At 36.7% G+C, this 15,430-nt stretch overlaps 1 protein-coding gene across 1 annotated transcript in view; it reads left to right on the top strand.

The window, feature by feature from the left end:
• Positions 1–12,496, top strand: part of LOC138309817 (von Willebrand factor A domain-containing protein 5A-like) — an 83,401-nt gene extending 70,905 nt beyond the window's left edge. Inside the window, exons 18-19 of the mRNA XM_069251044.1 lie at positions 6,336–6,523; positions 10,690–12,496. Of these exons, the coding sequence (XP_069107145.1) occupies positions 6,336–6,523; positions 10,690–10,875 (374 nt within the window). The 3' untranslated portion in view covers positions 10,876–12,496. The remainder of the gene's footprint in view (positions 1–6,335; positions 6,524–10,689) is intronic.
• The last annotated feature ends 2,934 nt before the right edge of the window (positions 12,497–15,430 follow it).

Genomic DNA, 15,430 nt, shown 5'->3' with positions numbered 1-15,430 from the left:
CGTGTGATTCTAGTCTGCCAGGCTTGTGAGATTGTATACACAAGTTGGACGACCCTGACGTGCCCCTTTTTTTACCTTGAAGGTTCGAGGTAAATGGGAATTAGAATATTTTTTAGCCGCATATGGCCTTTATAAATATATGCACGTAATTGGTCGGGGCTGATTAGGTGTAAGTCAATTAGATGTATGAGGTTATATTTCTAAGTCAGATAGCTAGTGCGGGGAGAAAAACGTCTCCAGAAGTAGGGAATAAGCCCAACGTCTCCCGGGTTATTGTTTTGGTCGAGTCCGAAATCAAGGTGACCGCCACGCCGCCATCCTGAAAAACACATTTTGATACTTCTTCTCAAGTTTTCCGGTGCAATTGGCTGAAACTTGCATGGAAAGATCTGAAGGGCCACGCACAAAGGTTGTTATTTTTTGGGGTCGGGATGCGAAATCCAAGGATGGCCGCCTACAGCGCCATTCTGAAACACCATTTTGAAATTTCTTTCAAGTTCTACGGTGCGATTTGCATGAAACCTTGCATGAAATGATCTTGACATGGTTCCCGACAAAAGTGTTGTATACATGTTGGTTGCATCCCAAATTGAACGATGGCTATCCATGTCACTGTATCTAATTAATGTTCCATCATATGATTAATTGCAATGGTATAACAGAGGGAACCGTTAAGGCCCTTGGGGCTTTTTGTTTTCAGGTTTCGTCTCTACCGAAAGCGATGAATGCTAGCTATACGGAAGTCGGTAAAATTTATTACCAGTGTTTAAACAATGCTCTATCACGGAAATTCAATACTAAAAGTGTAGATTTCTAAACCTTACGATCATACAATGTATAGTATAACAACACTGATTTAACTGAACCACATAGGGATTGGATTGCACTTTTATGTTAAACGTTGCCTTGTATGGGAGTAATTCCTCATAGAAATATATTCTTTGGGGGCGCGGTTAGGCGCCCCATATTGAATATATTCTTAGGTGGAATATTGGCCTCATCCAAGCATGGGTTACATAAAAGCGAATTCAAATCCCGATATATTTAACTCATACGACTTTTTTTTTGATTTAATTTTATTGCTATTAAAAGCGTTCATTTATTTGATAATTGACGTATTTTTTCAATAAAAGTCGGGTTCAAAATAAAAGGGGTGAGGAAGGAGCGCTTTACTCAATTGAACAGCGAAAAGAAGACTCTTCACGGTAAGGTTAGAATTGATCATTCCAACAGACGTCCAATAAAGTTCAATAATTCTCATGTTAAAAATTAAACTTGACAAATAAAGCTAAATTTTCAGAGATAGTTTTTATTTAATTCGATCAAGAAGACTTTAAAAATAATATTGAATCTTTGCTAAAAAAGTTAATATATAGCGTAATAACATAAATACTCAGATTTTGTACTCGGCCACCTTTGTGAACTCGCGTGAACGTTTTTGAGCTTGCGAGGGCGAACCAGACGCTCAGCTTACACACTGGGGAGTATGCCGAATGTTGTCAAAAAACAAGTTATTCAAGTACGCTCATACGTGCTTGAAAGATAGTCGTTGACCTGACGATATTACATCCTTGGGAAGCCATGTGTGTAGATAATCTACACGTCAGAGCCATCGCCATCTACAAGACGGAATACATTTTCACTTTGTTTGGCGGGCTACAATGTATTTGTGGTGTCGGCGCAAATGGCATTACGTGGAGTAATAGAAAAAAACGGTGCATGTTTTCTTAAAATACACATTGATTGGATTTCTCAAAGGAACAACGACCAAGAGGATATGTTTATAAAACTGGCTTCTGTCAGAGGGGCCGCACGCCCGTCCATCCCAATGACGCGATCGTAGGATGAAATCACAGGACACCAGAGGTAATGTTTGACCATTTGACAGGCACTTGCCATGTCGCCCGCGGGTGGGCTATATTTCCCCGTTTCTTTATTACAAGTGTTTAAATTTTAAAAAAATGTTAGTATTCATCTCAAAAATATATAACATATAAGTATATTGTTTTTACATCTTCCCAAAATTCTATGAAAAAAACAACAATATTACACGTAATATTGTGTCAATCAAATCTGTAAAATCAAAGAGCCATGTGTTTCTTTTAAAAAAAGTAGCTAGCCCATTTACGTTGCATTAGAACAGAACATTTTTCAATACGCAGTTCCATAAGGTTTCGGTGCCTATGTTACCATGCAGTTATGTATGGATAAACAAAAATCGGCTTGATGTATGGATATTAGTTATCATAGATGTATGGATATTATTTATCATTGATGTATGGATACTAGTTATCTCTTATGTTTGGGATACTTAGTTTTATCCACTGATGTATGGTTACTGGTTATCATTGATGTATGGATATTTGTTAATCATTGATGTATTGGGATATTTAGTTTATTCATTGTGTATGGATACTAGTTATCTCATTGATGTATCGATACTTTGTTATCTTTGATGTATGTGATATTAGTTATCATTGATGTATCGATATTGTTATCATTGATGTTTGGATACGGGTTTCATTGATGTATAGATACTATGTTTATCACTGATGTATGCGATACTAGTTATCATAGATGTATAGATTTTCTGTTATTCATTGGATGTATGGATACTGGTTATCATTGATGTATGGTTATTCGTTAATCACTGATGTATCGATATTTAGTTATCTCTTATGTATGGATATACTAGTTATTCACTGATGTCTGGTATACTGGTTATCATTGATGTATGCTATATTAGTTATCATTGATGGTTATGGATATTATTTATCATTGATGTATGGATACTAGTTTATCAGTTGTATGGATACTAGTTGTCATTTGCTTTATGAATATGGATACCAGTTATCAATTGATGTATGGATACTAGTTATCTGACTGATGTATGGATGGGTTATCATTGCTGTATGGATACTAGTTATCATTGATGTATGGATACTAGTTATCATTGATGATGGATACTAGGTTATCAAATGATGTATGTGATATACTAGTTTTATCATTGATGTAAGGATACTGGATTATCATTGATGTATGATACTAGTTATCATTGATGTTTGGATAACTAGTTATCACATGATGAAATGGATACTGGTTTATCTTTGATGGGATACTGCGTTAATCAATGATGTATGGATACTAGTTTATCACATGATGTATACTAGGTTATCATCTGTGTATGGATACTTGGTTATACAATTGATGTATGCATACTAGTTTATCATTGCTGTATGGATACCAGTTTATCATTGATGTATGGATACTGGGTTATCATTGATGTTTGGATACTAGTTATCATTGATGTATGGATACTAGTTATATTGATGTATGGATACTAGTTATACATTGATGTAGGATACTAGTTATCATTGATGTATGGATACTAGTTATCATTGATGAATGGATACTAAGTTATCATTGATGTATGGGTACTAGTTATCATTGATGTATGGATACTAGTTATCATTGGTGTTGGATACTAGTTATCTCTTATGTGTATGGATACTGGTTATCAATTGATGTATGTATATTATTTATCATTGCTACATAGATATTTATCTATCATTGATGTATGGATACTGGTTATCATTGCGGTATGAATACTTGTTATCATTGAGGAACACGTATAGTCAATCCATTTCACAAATCATTTTTAAAAAATTGAAAATGAAGAAAACGCTCTAAAGGAGGAATTTTAACGGTTGCTAGTTTTTAAAACCAAATCTAGAGATGAAATCATATTTTGTTATCAAGTAACCGGACATCTCACCCAAAAATGAAATACAAAGACAAGTAAGTAAAACTATGGAATCAAAACGCCTTTGGTCATCATCCAACTGTTCAAAGAATGAAAGGAAAAATCGTTCTGACTCCAGCGTACTTATCTGAGCAAAAACTATTCAACAACACCGACATAATCATGTGTTCTTTTGTACACGAGAAATGAATAAAGTTTCATAATGACTGGACATGAATTATTCTTTAATCCATACGCATTTCTGAACTCATCATCTTTTTCTATAGGCCTTAAATCCATACGCATTTCTGAACTCATCATCTTTTTCTATAGGCCTTAAAATGCATTTTGATATAATCTTTTTCTATATATTGTTGTTTAATCTAGTTTATTTATATATCTAAGTTTAGTTTAATGTATAGTTGTTAAAATATTTTTTCGGATTTGAAATTTTGCTATTTACTCTTTGGAGGTATATTTTCGCTTTGTAGCTTTTAGACAGGCCGCCATCTCGGATTTGATACTCAAAGTTTGTTATTGCTATTTCTCAGAAAGTATTGAAAGGAGCTGTCTCAAATCTCATGTGCATGCTCCCCTAGGTACCTGATTATGCATATTGCATATTGGTACCGATCGGTGAACAAGATGGCCGACAGGAAGCCATCTTTGATTTTGACAATTGAATTTTGTTACCGCTATTTCTCAGAAAGTACTGAAGGGATCTGTGTCAAATTGCATGTGTGCAGGTTCCCCTATGTGTCTTGTTGTAGGTATCGCCATCTTAGATTTTGATAGTTGAAGCTTGTTACCACTATTTCTCAGAAAGTACTGAAGGGATCTGTCTCAAATTTCATGTACAGGTTACCTTAGGTCCCTAGTTAAGCATATTGCATTTTGGTACCGATCGGTGAACAAGATAGCCGACAGGACGCCATGTTGGATTTTGACAATTGAAGTTTGTTACCGCTATTTCTCAGAAAGTACTGAAGGGATCCATCTCAAACTGCATGTACAGGTTCCCCCTGGGGGGTCTAGTTGTGTATATTGCATTATGGGACCGATCGATGAACAAGATGGCCGACAAGCCGCCATCTTGGATGTTGATAGTTGAAGCTTGTTACCACTGTTTCTCAAAAAAGTAATGAAGGGATCTGTCTCCAATTTCATGTGAAGGTTCCCCTATTGGTCTAATTGTGCATATTGCATTTTGGGACCGATCAGTCAACAAGATGGTCAAACAGGCCACCATCTTGGAATTTGATAATTAATGTTTGTTTACCGCTATTTCTCAGAAAGTGCTGGAGTGATCTGACTCAAATTATATATGTCAGTTCCCCTAGGACCTTAGTTGTGCATATTGCAATTTAGTTTAAACATTGCATTAATTTACAAACGGATTGGGTACAAGTTATTACAACTTATATACACACCCTTTCCACAATATGGTACAAAATATACAAGTATACGCAATTTGTCCGGAGAGAGAGAAAGAGAGAGAAAGAGAGGGAGAGGGAGGGGAGAGAGAGAGAGAGAGAGAGAGAGAGGTGGGGAGGGAAGAGGGTTGTAATTTATGCTATCAATACTAGTATATAAGTATTAAACCAATTAAGTAAAATAATGCATTTTCGGACTGATCGGTCAAAAAGATGGCTGACAGATTGTATCTTGTATTTTTATTATTGAAGTTTGTTACTGTTATATATCTCAGAAAGTACTCAAAGGATCTTTCTCAAATTTTCATATGTAGTAATATGTAGTAAAAGTTTGAAAAGCAGAGAAAAGATCCCTCTTTCCTTTGTCAGACATAGCTAATTCTTTGGTGGGCACCAAGATCCCTCTGGGATCACTTGTTGAGAAAAAAAGATTGAATTTCGTGACTCTCGTTGAATCCGCGAATTTAGCGAAATAGAAAAGCACGGAACACAACTGTAAACATAACAGCTGTAAACAAGTTATTTACTGTAAACAACTATACACCAATGCTTTCTATCAAACAACTTTTAAAGTTATACGCGCCGTATTTTTCATACTCAAGAATCAAGATAAGCTTTTAATATGTTATTCATTACCAAAGGTTACTTACATTTTGAAAATTCGGTACTGTTAATACATGGGTTTTACTTTTACAAACACCAATAAGAGCACAAAATAATTTTTAGCAGTACTGCCAAAACTCATTATATATTCATCTTTAGTAAGCGAAATGAGTACCTACGGTCAGACCATGAAGCTAAATTGTGATAAACAACTTCATGTCACATTTTTACAGTGTTATAAGTAACTGTAAAGTGATTTCTGCAGGAAAGTTTCCATCTAATACATAATAACAACAATTTACAGTACATAATCTCTGTGTTGTAACTAATGTTTATATGGGATATGGAGCTATTTAATTGGTTTTCAGAGCTTAATTCAACAAACCTTATGGTTTAGAATAGATTAATGAAGAAATATTAACATGCCAAAATTTTCGCCCAGTTACGGCACATATATATTTGAAGTTAAATTTTTGTACAATGTTTATTGAATATATCTAGTATTACACTGTATACATTATTTACACTGTTAACCTTTGATTAATGTTTTGTAATAGGTAACAGTAGAGTTAGCCAGGATGAACGTAAATTGCATCCATCCTCCATTGAACATGACGGAACATCAGGTGTTATGACGCTGATAGATCTACAGAAATTTGACGGGAGTTGGGTACTGGATCATGAACTTGCTAAAGCAGTTCATCTAAATGAAGATTTCCTAAAATCAAAACTTCCAGACAATCTTGTAAGTATGACGAAATAATCTGTATGCTAGCATCAATAAGGTGGACGATAGGTATGAATGGACGACCGCTTGCTGCCTTATTTGTGTTTGTGGAAGTAAATATCGTGAAATTGTCGACGGAACTGTTAGTCATCTATTCGTCTATCAAAATACACTGAATACGGTTAGCACATAAATGTTTCATAGAACAATTCTACATACATTTTTACCTTTTGTCTCGATATTCCTACATGCATTTTAACCCTTTGTCTCGATATTCCTACATGCATTTTAACCTTTTGTCTCGATATTCCTACATGCATTTTAACCTTTTGTCTCGATATTCCTACATGCATTTTAACCTTTTGTCTCGATATTCCTACATGCATTTTAACCTTTTGTCTCCATATTCCTACATGCATTTTAACATTACCGTTATCGTTAGGTAGTATAATTGATATATATTAACTCAATTCTTACAGTATACATCAGTCTTGGCTACAGCTTTATATGTGGGCTGTCTATATATGATTACTCCATTCTTTAGAATACATCAGTTTGGGCGACAGCTTAAGGTGTGGCCTGTCTATATATAATTACTCCATTCTTTAGGATACATCAGTCTGGGCGACAGCTTTAGGTGTGGCCTGTCTATATATAATTACTCCATTCTTACAGGATACATCAGTCTGGGCGACAGCTTTAGGTGTGGCCTGTCTATATATAATTACTCCATTCTTACAGGATACACCAGTCTGGGCTGCAGCTTTAGATGTGGCCAGTCTATATATAATTACTCCATTCTTACAGGATACACCAGTCTGGGCGACAGCTTTAGGTGTGGCCTGTCTATATATAATTACTCCATTCTTTAGGATACATCAGTCTGGGCGACAGCTTTAGATGTGGCCAGTCTATATATAATTACTCCATTCTTACAGGATACACCAGTCTGGGCGACAGCTTTACGTGTGGCCTGTCTATATATAATTACTCTATTCTTACAGGATACACCAGTCTGGGCGACAGCTTTACGTGTGGCCTGTCTATATATAATTACTCTATTCTTACAGGATACATCAGTCTGGGCGACAGCTTTAGGTGTGGCCTGTCTATATATAATTACTCTATTCTTACAGGATACATCAGTCTGGGCGACAGCTTTAGGTGTGGCCTGTCTATATATAATTACTCTATTCTTACAGGATACATTCAGTCTGGGCACCGACAGCTTTAGGTGTGGCCTGTCTATATATAATTACTCTATTCTTACAGGATACATCAGTCTGGGAGACAGCTTTAGGTGTGGCCTGTCTATCTATAATTACTTCTATTCTTACAGGATACATCAGTCTGGGCGACAGCTTTAGGTATGTGTGCTCTATAATTACTCTATTCTTTAAGGATACATCAGTCTGGGAGACAGCTTTATTTGTGGTCTGTCTATCTAAATTACTCTATTCTTACAGGATACATCAGTCTGGGCGACAGCTTTAGGTGTGGTCTGTCTATATATAATTACTCTACATTCTTACAGGATACATCAGTCTGGGCGACAGCTTTAGGTGTGGCCTGTCTATATATAATTACTCCATTCTTACAGGATACATCAGTCTGGGCGACAGCTTTAGGTGTGGCCTGTCTATCTATAATTACTCTATTCTTACAGGATATATCAGTCTGGGCGACAGCTTTAGGTGTGGTCCTGTCTATATATAATTACTCCTTATTCTTACAGGATACATCAGTCTGGGCGACAGCTTTAGGTGTGGCTGTCTATCTATAATTACTCTATTCTTACAGGATACATCAGTCTGGGAGACAGCTTTAGGTGTGGTCCTGTCTATCATAATTACTCTATTCTTACAGGATACATCAGTCTGGGAGACAGCTTTAGGTGTGGCTTACTGTCTATATATAATTTACTCTATTCTTACAGGATACATCAGTCTGGGCGACAGCTTTAGGTGTGGCCTGTCTATATATAATTACTCTATTCTTACAGGATACATCAGTCTGGGAGACAGCTTTAGGTGTGGCCTGTCTATCTATAATTACTCCATTCTTACAGGATACATCAGTCTGGGCGACAGCTTTAGGTGTGGCCTGTCTATCTATAATTACTCTATTCTTACAGGATACATCAGTCTGGGCGACAGCTTTAGGTGTGGCCTGTCTATCTATAATTACTCCATTCTTACAGGATACATCAGTCTGGGAGACAGCTTTAGGTGTGGCCTGTCTATATCTATAATTACTCTATTCTTACAGGATACATCAGTCTGGGAGACAGCTTTAGGTGTGGCCTGTCTATATATAATTACTCTATTCTTACAGGATACATCAGTCTGGGCGACAGCTTTAGGTGTGGCCATGTCTATATATAATTACTCTATTCTTACAGGATACATCAGTCTGGGCGACAGCTTTAGGTGTGGCCTGTCTATCTATAATTACTCTATTCTTACAGGATACATCAGTCTGGGCGACAGCTTTAGGTGTGGCTGTCTATATATAATTACTCTATTCTTACAGGATACATCAGTCTGGGCGACAGCTTTAGGTGTGGCCTGTCTATATATAATTACTCTATTCTTACAGGATACATCAGTCTGGGCGACAGCTTTAGGTGTGGCCTGTCTATCTATAATTACTCTATTCTTTACAGGATACATCAGTCTGGGCGACAGCTTTAGGTGTGGCCTGTCTATCTATAATTACTCTATTCTTACAGGATACATCAGTCTGGGCGACAGCTTTAGGTGTGGCCTGTCTATCTATAATTACTCTATTCTTTACAGGATACATCAGTCTGGGAGACAGCTTTAGGTGTGGCCTGTCTATATATAATTACTCTATTCTTACAGGATACATCAGTCTGGGCGACAGCTTTAGGTGTGGCCTGTCTATATATAATTACTCCATTCTTACAGGATACATCAGTCTGGGCGACAGCTTTAGGTGTGGCCTGTCTATCTATAATTACTCCATTCTTACAGGATACATCAGTCTGGGCGACAGCTTTAGGTGTGGCCTGTCTATATATAATTACTCTATTCTTACAGGATACATCAGTCTGGGCGACAGCTTTAGGTGTGGCCTGTCTATCTATAATTACTCTATTCTTACAGGATACATCAGTCTGGGCGACAGCTTTAGGTGTGGCCTGTCTATCTATAATAATTACTCTATTCTTACAGGATACATCAGTCTGGGCGACAGCTTTAGGTGTGGCCTGTCTATCTATAATTACTCTATTCTTACATGATACATCAGTCTGGGAGACAGCTTTAGGTGTGGCCTGTCTATATATAATTACTCTATTCTTACAGGATACATCAGTCTGGGCGACAGCTTTAGGTGTGGCCTGTCTATCTATAATTACTCTATTCTTACAGGATACATCAGTCTGGGAGACAGCTTTAGGTGTGGCCTGTCTATATATAATTACTCTATTCTTACAGGATACATCAGTCTGGGCGACAGCTTTAGGTGTGGCCTGTCTATATATAATTACTCTATTCTTACAGGATACATCAGTCTGGGCGACAGCTTTAGGTGTGGCCTGTCTATATATAATTACTCTATTCTTACAGGATACATCAGTCTGGGCGACAGCTTTAGGTGTGGTTGTCTATATATAATTACTCTATTCTTACAGGATACATCAGTCTGGGCGACAGCTTTAGGTGTGGCTGTCTATATATAATTACTCTATTCTTACAGGATACATCAGTCTGGGCGACAGCTTTAGGTGTGGCCTGTCTATATATAATTACTCTATTCTTACAGGATACATCAGTCTGGGCGACAGCTTTAGGTGTGGTTGTCTATATATAATTACTCTATTCTTACAGGATACATCAGTCTGGGCGACAGCTTTAGGTGTGGCCTGTCTATATATAATTACTCTATTCTTACAGGATACATCAGTCTGGGCGACAGCTTTAGGTGTGGCCTGTCTATATATAATTACTCCATTCTTACAGGATACATCAGTCTGGGAGACAGCTTTAGTTGTGGCCTGTCTATCTATAATTACTCTATTCTTACAGGATACATCAGTCTGGGCGACAGCTTTAGGTGTGGCCTGTCTATCTATAATTACTCTATTCTTACAGGATACATCAGTCTGGGCGACAGCTTTAGGTGTGGCCTGTCTATCTATAATTACTCTATTCTTACAGGATACATCAGTCTGGGCGACAGCCTTAGGTGTGGCCTGCCTACAGAAGAAGTATGCCTCTGAAAAGACACTTTGGGAACTTATAGAGAAGAAGGCACTGGCATGGCTGTCCTCCCAGAATCTGGCGGGAAAGACCGTTGGTGAACTTGTCACACTCGCCCGCGATGTCCTGTCATCGACTCCATGATTTTTGTCGGTGGAGACAAACAAAAGCAAAATGTTTCGTATCGGAAATATTTCAGTGGTTTTTTTTTCTGTGATACAGTTGAACTTTCTTAACTCAAACTTGTATTTTTAATTCGAATACAATGCATATTTCGTAGTGTTTGCAAAGTCTGAGAACGATTTACGGTATATCGAAATAAACGTAGTTCTAACAAGTAGATGCCTGACATGTTACCATATGCATGGTTCCTTCGAATATGGGATGGCGACATTTGACTTATTGTTTTTACAGATAGTTTGAAACATGTATTAAGTGGAAATGTAATACCCAACGCGTAGCCATAGACTTTATCCGACAACAGAAACAGACACTCTAACAGAAAACTCATCATCACTTACTAAGAATCCGAGCATTTACACTCGGATTGTTAATGTAAAATGATAAAGTATTTTGTCGATTGAATTTAGGTTTTGGGATTATTTGATAACGTTCAATTGTTATTAATTCATGTGTAATATGCATATATCTAGATGTTATTGTTAATAGTGTGCCTACAGGCAGAAAGGTTGTGTTGTTTTATTGAATATTTGTTTACTCATTTTAAATTTATCGACACATCGACATTATATCGGGATTTACAGTAGAGGGAAATAAGTTCTATTTCTACTATATATTTTATGAAGTTTGACAAAATTCAAACTTAGTTGAACAGACTCGATTTCAACTAAAAATCCTTAAATTTCGGGTGCGCATAGAAAACATTTTGCAGATTCTGTTTATTATCATTGTAAAATTTCTGTAGCTTAATTCAAGAGATATTCCATGTTACATTTTTATGGATTTCATCAGCAGAATTATGAAGTAAGAAATAACAACAAAATGACGTCAAAATTGTGTTAACTGTAGCTAAGCGTATATTTCACACAAAAAAAATAATAAAGGAGATCTATTTCAAACATATCAAGGCGATTTCAATAGTGGTGACAATTTAAAGAAAATATGATGAAAAATGAACTCATTAAAAAAATTAAAATGTTTTTGTCAAAACGAATGAAATATATACTGTAGTAAAAGTATGACTTTTATAATACGTTTGTACGTGCATTATACCTGTTAAACTCAACATGTTTTATTCCGTTGTCCAAATTACCTTGTGATCACTATATGTTGTACCAACGAGATCTCCCTCGCCGCATGAAGCCCGGCTAATCCAGGAGGTTTCTATATCGTTATCATTCATGTCTACACTTTTTTTTTATTTCATTATTAATATTTTACTTTATTTAATATATTCAACTATATTTATGTTTATAATGCGAAGCTGCTAACCCAGGCTTATAATTTGTAAGATTTTATGTGCTATTGTACCATTTACACAGAATGTTATTGTCTTTCGCAAACAATAAATACCAAGTGTCTTAAATAGAGACAATATTTGTAATAGCCTAATTCCATGACTAAATTTAGATATTTGTGTTTTTTTTAGAAACGCAAAGCTTTAAACAATAAACAAGTACGTAAGAGAGACAGAATGATGTCAAGCTCACTAATTATTATCTAACCACATACAGTCTGTATACCAGATATTGTTTTATACTCAATTTTACAATGGAACCTTTGTTCATTACATTAATAAAACATAGTTTTGTCGTTCTTATTGTTAATACAGGTATTCACTACATTGTACAGTATGAATGTACATTGTAAATTCATTACGTTTATACAAAGTCTAAATATACCAAACAAAAGAGATTGGGGTTATTTAATTTCACATCCCCTGAACAGTCAGTGTCATATGGGGGACGTGCAGCATTTGTAGATGGAAGAAAGTCGGTCTATTCGACAATCTGATTAAAATACAGATCCTTAAATCCACTACGTTCAATAGAGGATCTGACAACATCTCATCAGGGGTCATGTTCGGATGACCTTTTTACCACGTGTACATGCATTTTCTACACATTGTTATGTCAACAGATAACTCCATTTCATCCCAGTATACATATACATTTAGCTTTGTTGTACTCTTTTAGCGAGATGACTATACACAGGAAAATAATTCTGGCAGCTTTTTCAAACTATTTCTTCCCCTGTCACGATTCTGGCAGCAGCAAATTTGATTGGCCATTTCCAAAGGTCACCAGAACGTGACCCTTGTTGGGATGTTCTCAAAAGAGAGATTGGGGTTATTTAATTTAACATCATCTATACAACCAGTGTCATATGGTGACGTGCAGCATTTGTAGATGGAAGCAAGTCGGTCTATCCGATCAACACTTATGACTTATGGTCAATGCCAGATATCTGTTCCTAGTTCAAAACTCGTTACTTATAGAGGGTAGACACCAGTGATGGTGGTAATATATCGGAACACAAACCATATTTCCAACAAAATCATATTCATTCAGAAAAGGCTCTGTACACTTTTACCAATTACTGTGAGTGTACAAGAAATATTAAATCATGTGTTTCCGGGGAGTGAGCGATCTGTGGTTCATTTACGACACCCGCTAAAATATCCAGTAAAAACATCGAACACACCCTCCTTCATAGTGAAACATGATAGTATCTAATATCAAAAGATGTTGTCCATTCAACTGCCATAGAGTATTCATGAACATCATCTGACAATGGAATATGATACTCTTCCTACTGTTACTGACAAAAAAAACAATTTCATACCTGGACAACGCCGAGCTGGCCAGTTCTGATGTTCTACCCAGATACTGAACAGATAGGATTTAGATCAAGGTTGACAATTAAATATGAACTGTTGAAATATTTAAGGTAACGTATTACTGGAATCTAAAAATTAATCAATGTGTCAGAAATTACTAGTTTCGAATTTAAAATTCTTATGTCTTTCACTCTTTCAATTTCAATAAATTTTATTGATATAAATTATATACAGTCAAAATGATTAGACAACAGGCAAGACCTTTCAAGCATATCAAGTAGATTTCAACAGTTATGTGCAATGTAAAGAAAATATGACGAAAAATCATCAAATCTTCTCCTTTAAGTGTCAGGTGGCAAGAAATAAAGAAAAAAAAACACATTAGTATATATACAAGTACACATTCATACAAACATTCACTCTTTTGTGGTTGTTACATTGTATACATCAACGCGGAAGTAAATATGTTAGAGAGCGTGAACGGGTCCGTTGTTATTGTGATCCACGTATATTTACAGTCAGTGGAGAACTGATATCCCGTTGATTTCAATCAAAGCCTACTCACCTTTTTCTCGATAAATCGAGTATGTCACTCGTAATTTGTTGCCTCGTGGATATATGATGGTCCACATCAGAAACTCTTATTGTTTTCAGCAGCGATAACACGATGAGGAACATGTATAAAAATACGTTTGAACACATTATACATGTACGTGTGTAAATTGTGGAAAAAGTACATTGTTAATATTACTACCGTATCTTTTTGGGCAATTCTTCCTTGTGTGTGATGCATATGCAATGGTGTAGAATGTAGTTTTGTTTTGTACATTCCGATGACTTCACAATGATAACATGTATATGTCGGCAACGCTGCGTTGTTTCCTACAACAGGTACATCACATTTGTATTTGTAACAATTCCGTGGCATGCAAATGTTAAAATATGACATCACAACAAGAGTCTTTGAGCTAGATAAGCCTAACCAAAACTACATATTGCTAGTAGTGCAGCGGGATTGGACTGGGTCGATCATCGGTGACCAGGTAGCTCAGTCGGCAGAGCACACGGCTAGTATTCTGAGGGTCCCGGGTTCGAATCCCGGTCTGGCCGCTACATTTTCTCCTCTCCTGTTACAAAATTGGCGCCCAACTAAATAACCCACGGTCTCGTGTGTCTTCGAGGACGAAGACTTCGGGAAAGGAGGGAGGAGTGTAGCGGGATTGGACTGGGTCGATCATCGGTGACCAGGTAGCTCAGTCGGTAGAGCACTCGGCTAGTATTCTGAGGGTCCCGGATTCGAATCCCGGTCTGGCCGCTACATTTTCTCCTCTCCTGTTACAAAATTGGCGCCCAACTAAATAACCCACGGTCTCGTGTGTCTTCGAGGACGAAGACTTCGAGAAAGGAGGGAGGAATGTAGCGGGATTGGACTGGGTCGATCATCGGTGACCAGGTAGCTCAGTCGGTAGAGCACTCGGCTAGTATTCTGAGGGTCCCGGGTTTGAATCCGGGTCTGGCCGCTACATTTTCTCCTCTCCTGTTATAGTAGTACGAAAATACATTATATCTGGCTCATGATCTGTTCGTAATCTAAGAGGATCGTCCGAGACTGCACTTCCTACGTTTGATTGATTCAAAATATAAATAATGAAATTGAATCCTACCATTGTAGATTTTATTATTATCGTTATACATAATTTATGTAAGATTTCTTGAACTGATTGAAACAACAATGTAACTCTAAACTAACATCATGAAAGCCCACCTGTGTTTCTACATGTTCTACGACCAACGTCCAATATATTTGAAGACCTCCAAAACCGGAGAATAATGGTGTATTTCAATACGGAACACCCGTGTATACAAGTAATGTTAAACGTCAACTAAGTAGAGCTCTAT

Source organism: Argopecten irradians, chromosome 15, assembly GCF_041381155.1.
Source record: "Argopecten irradians isolate NY chromosome 15, Ai_NY, whole genome shotgun sequence".
NCBI lineage: Eukaryota > Metazoa > Mollusca > Bivalvia > Pectinida > Pectinidae > Argopecten > Argopecten irradians.
This window is presented reverse-complemented; position numbering and strand designations above follow the sequence as displayed.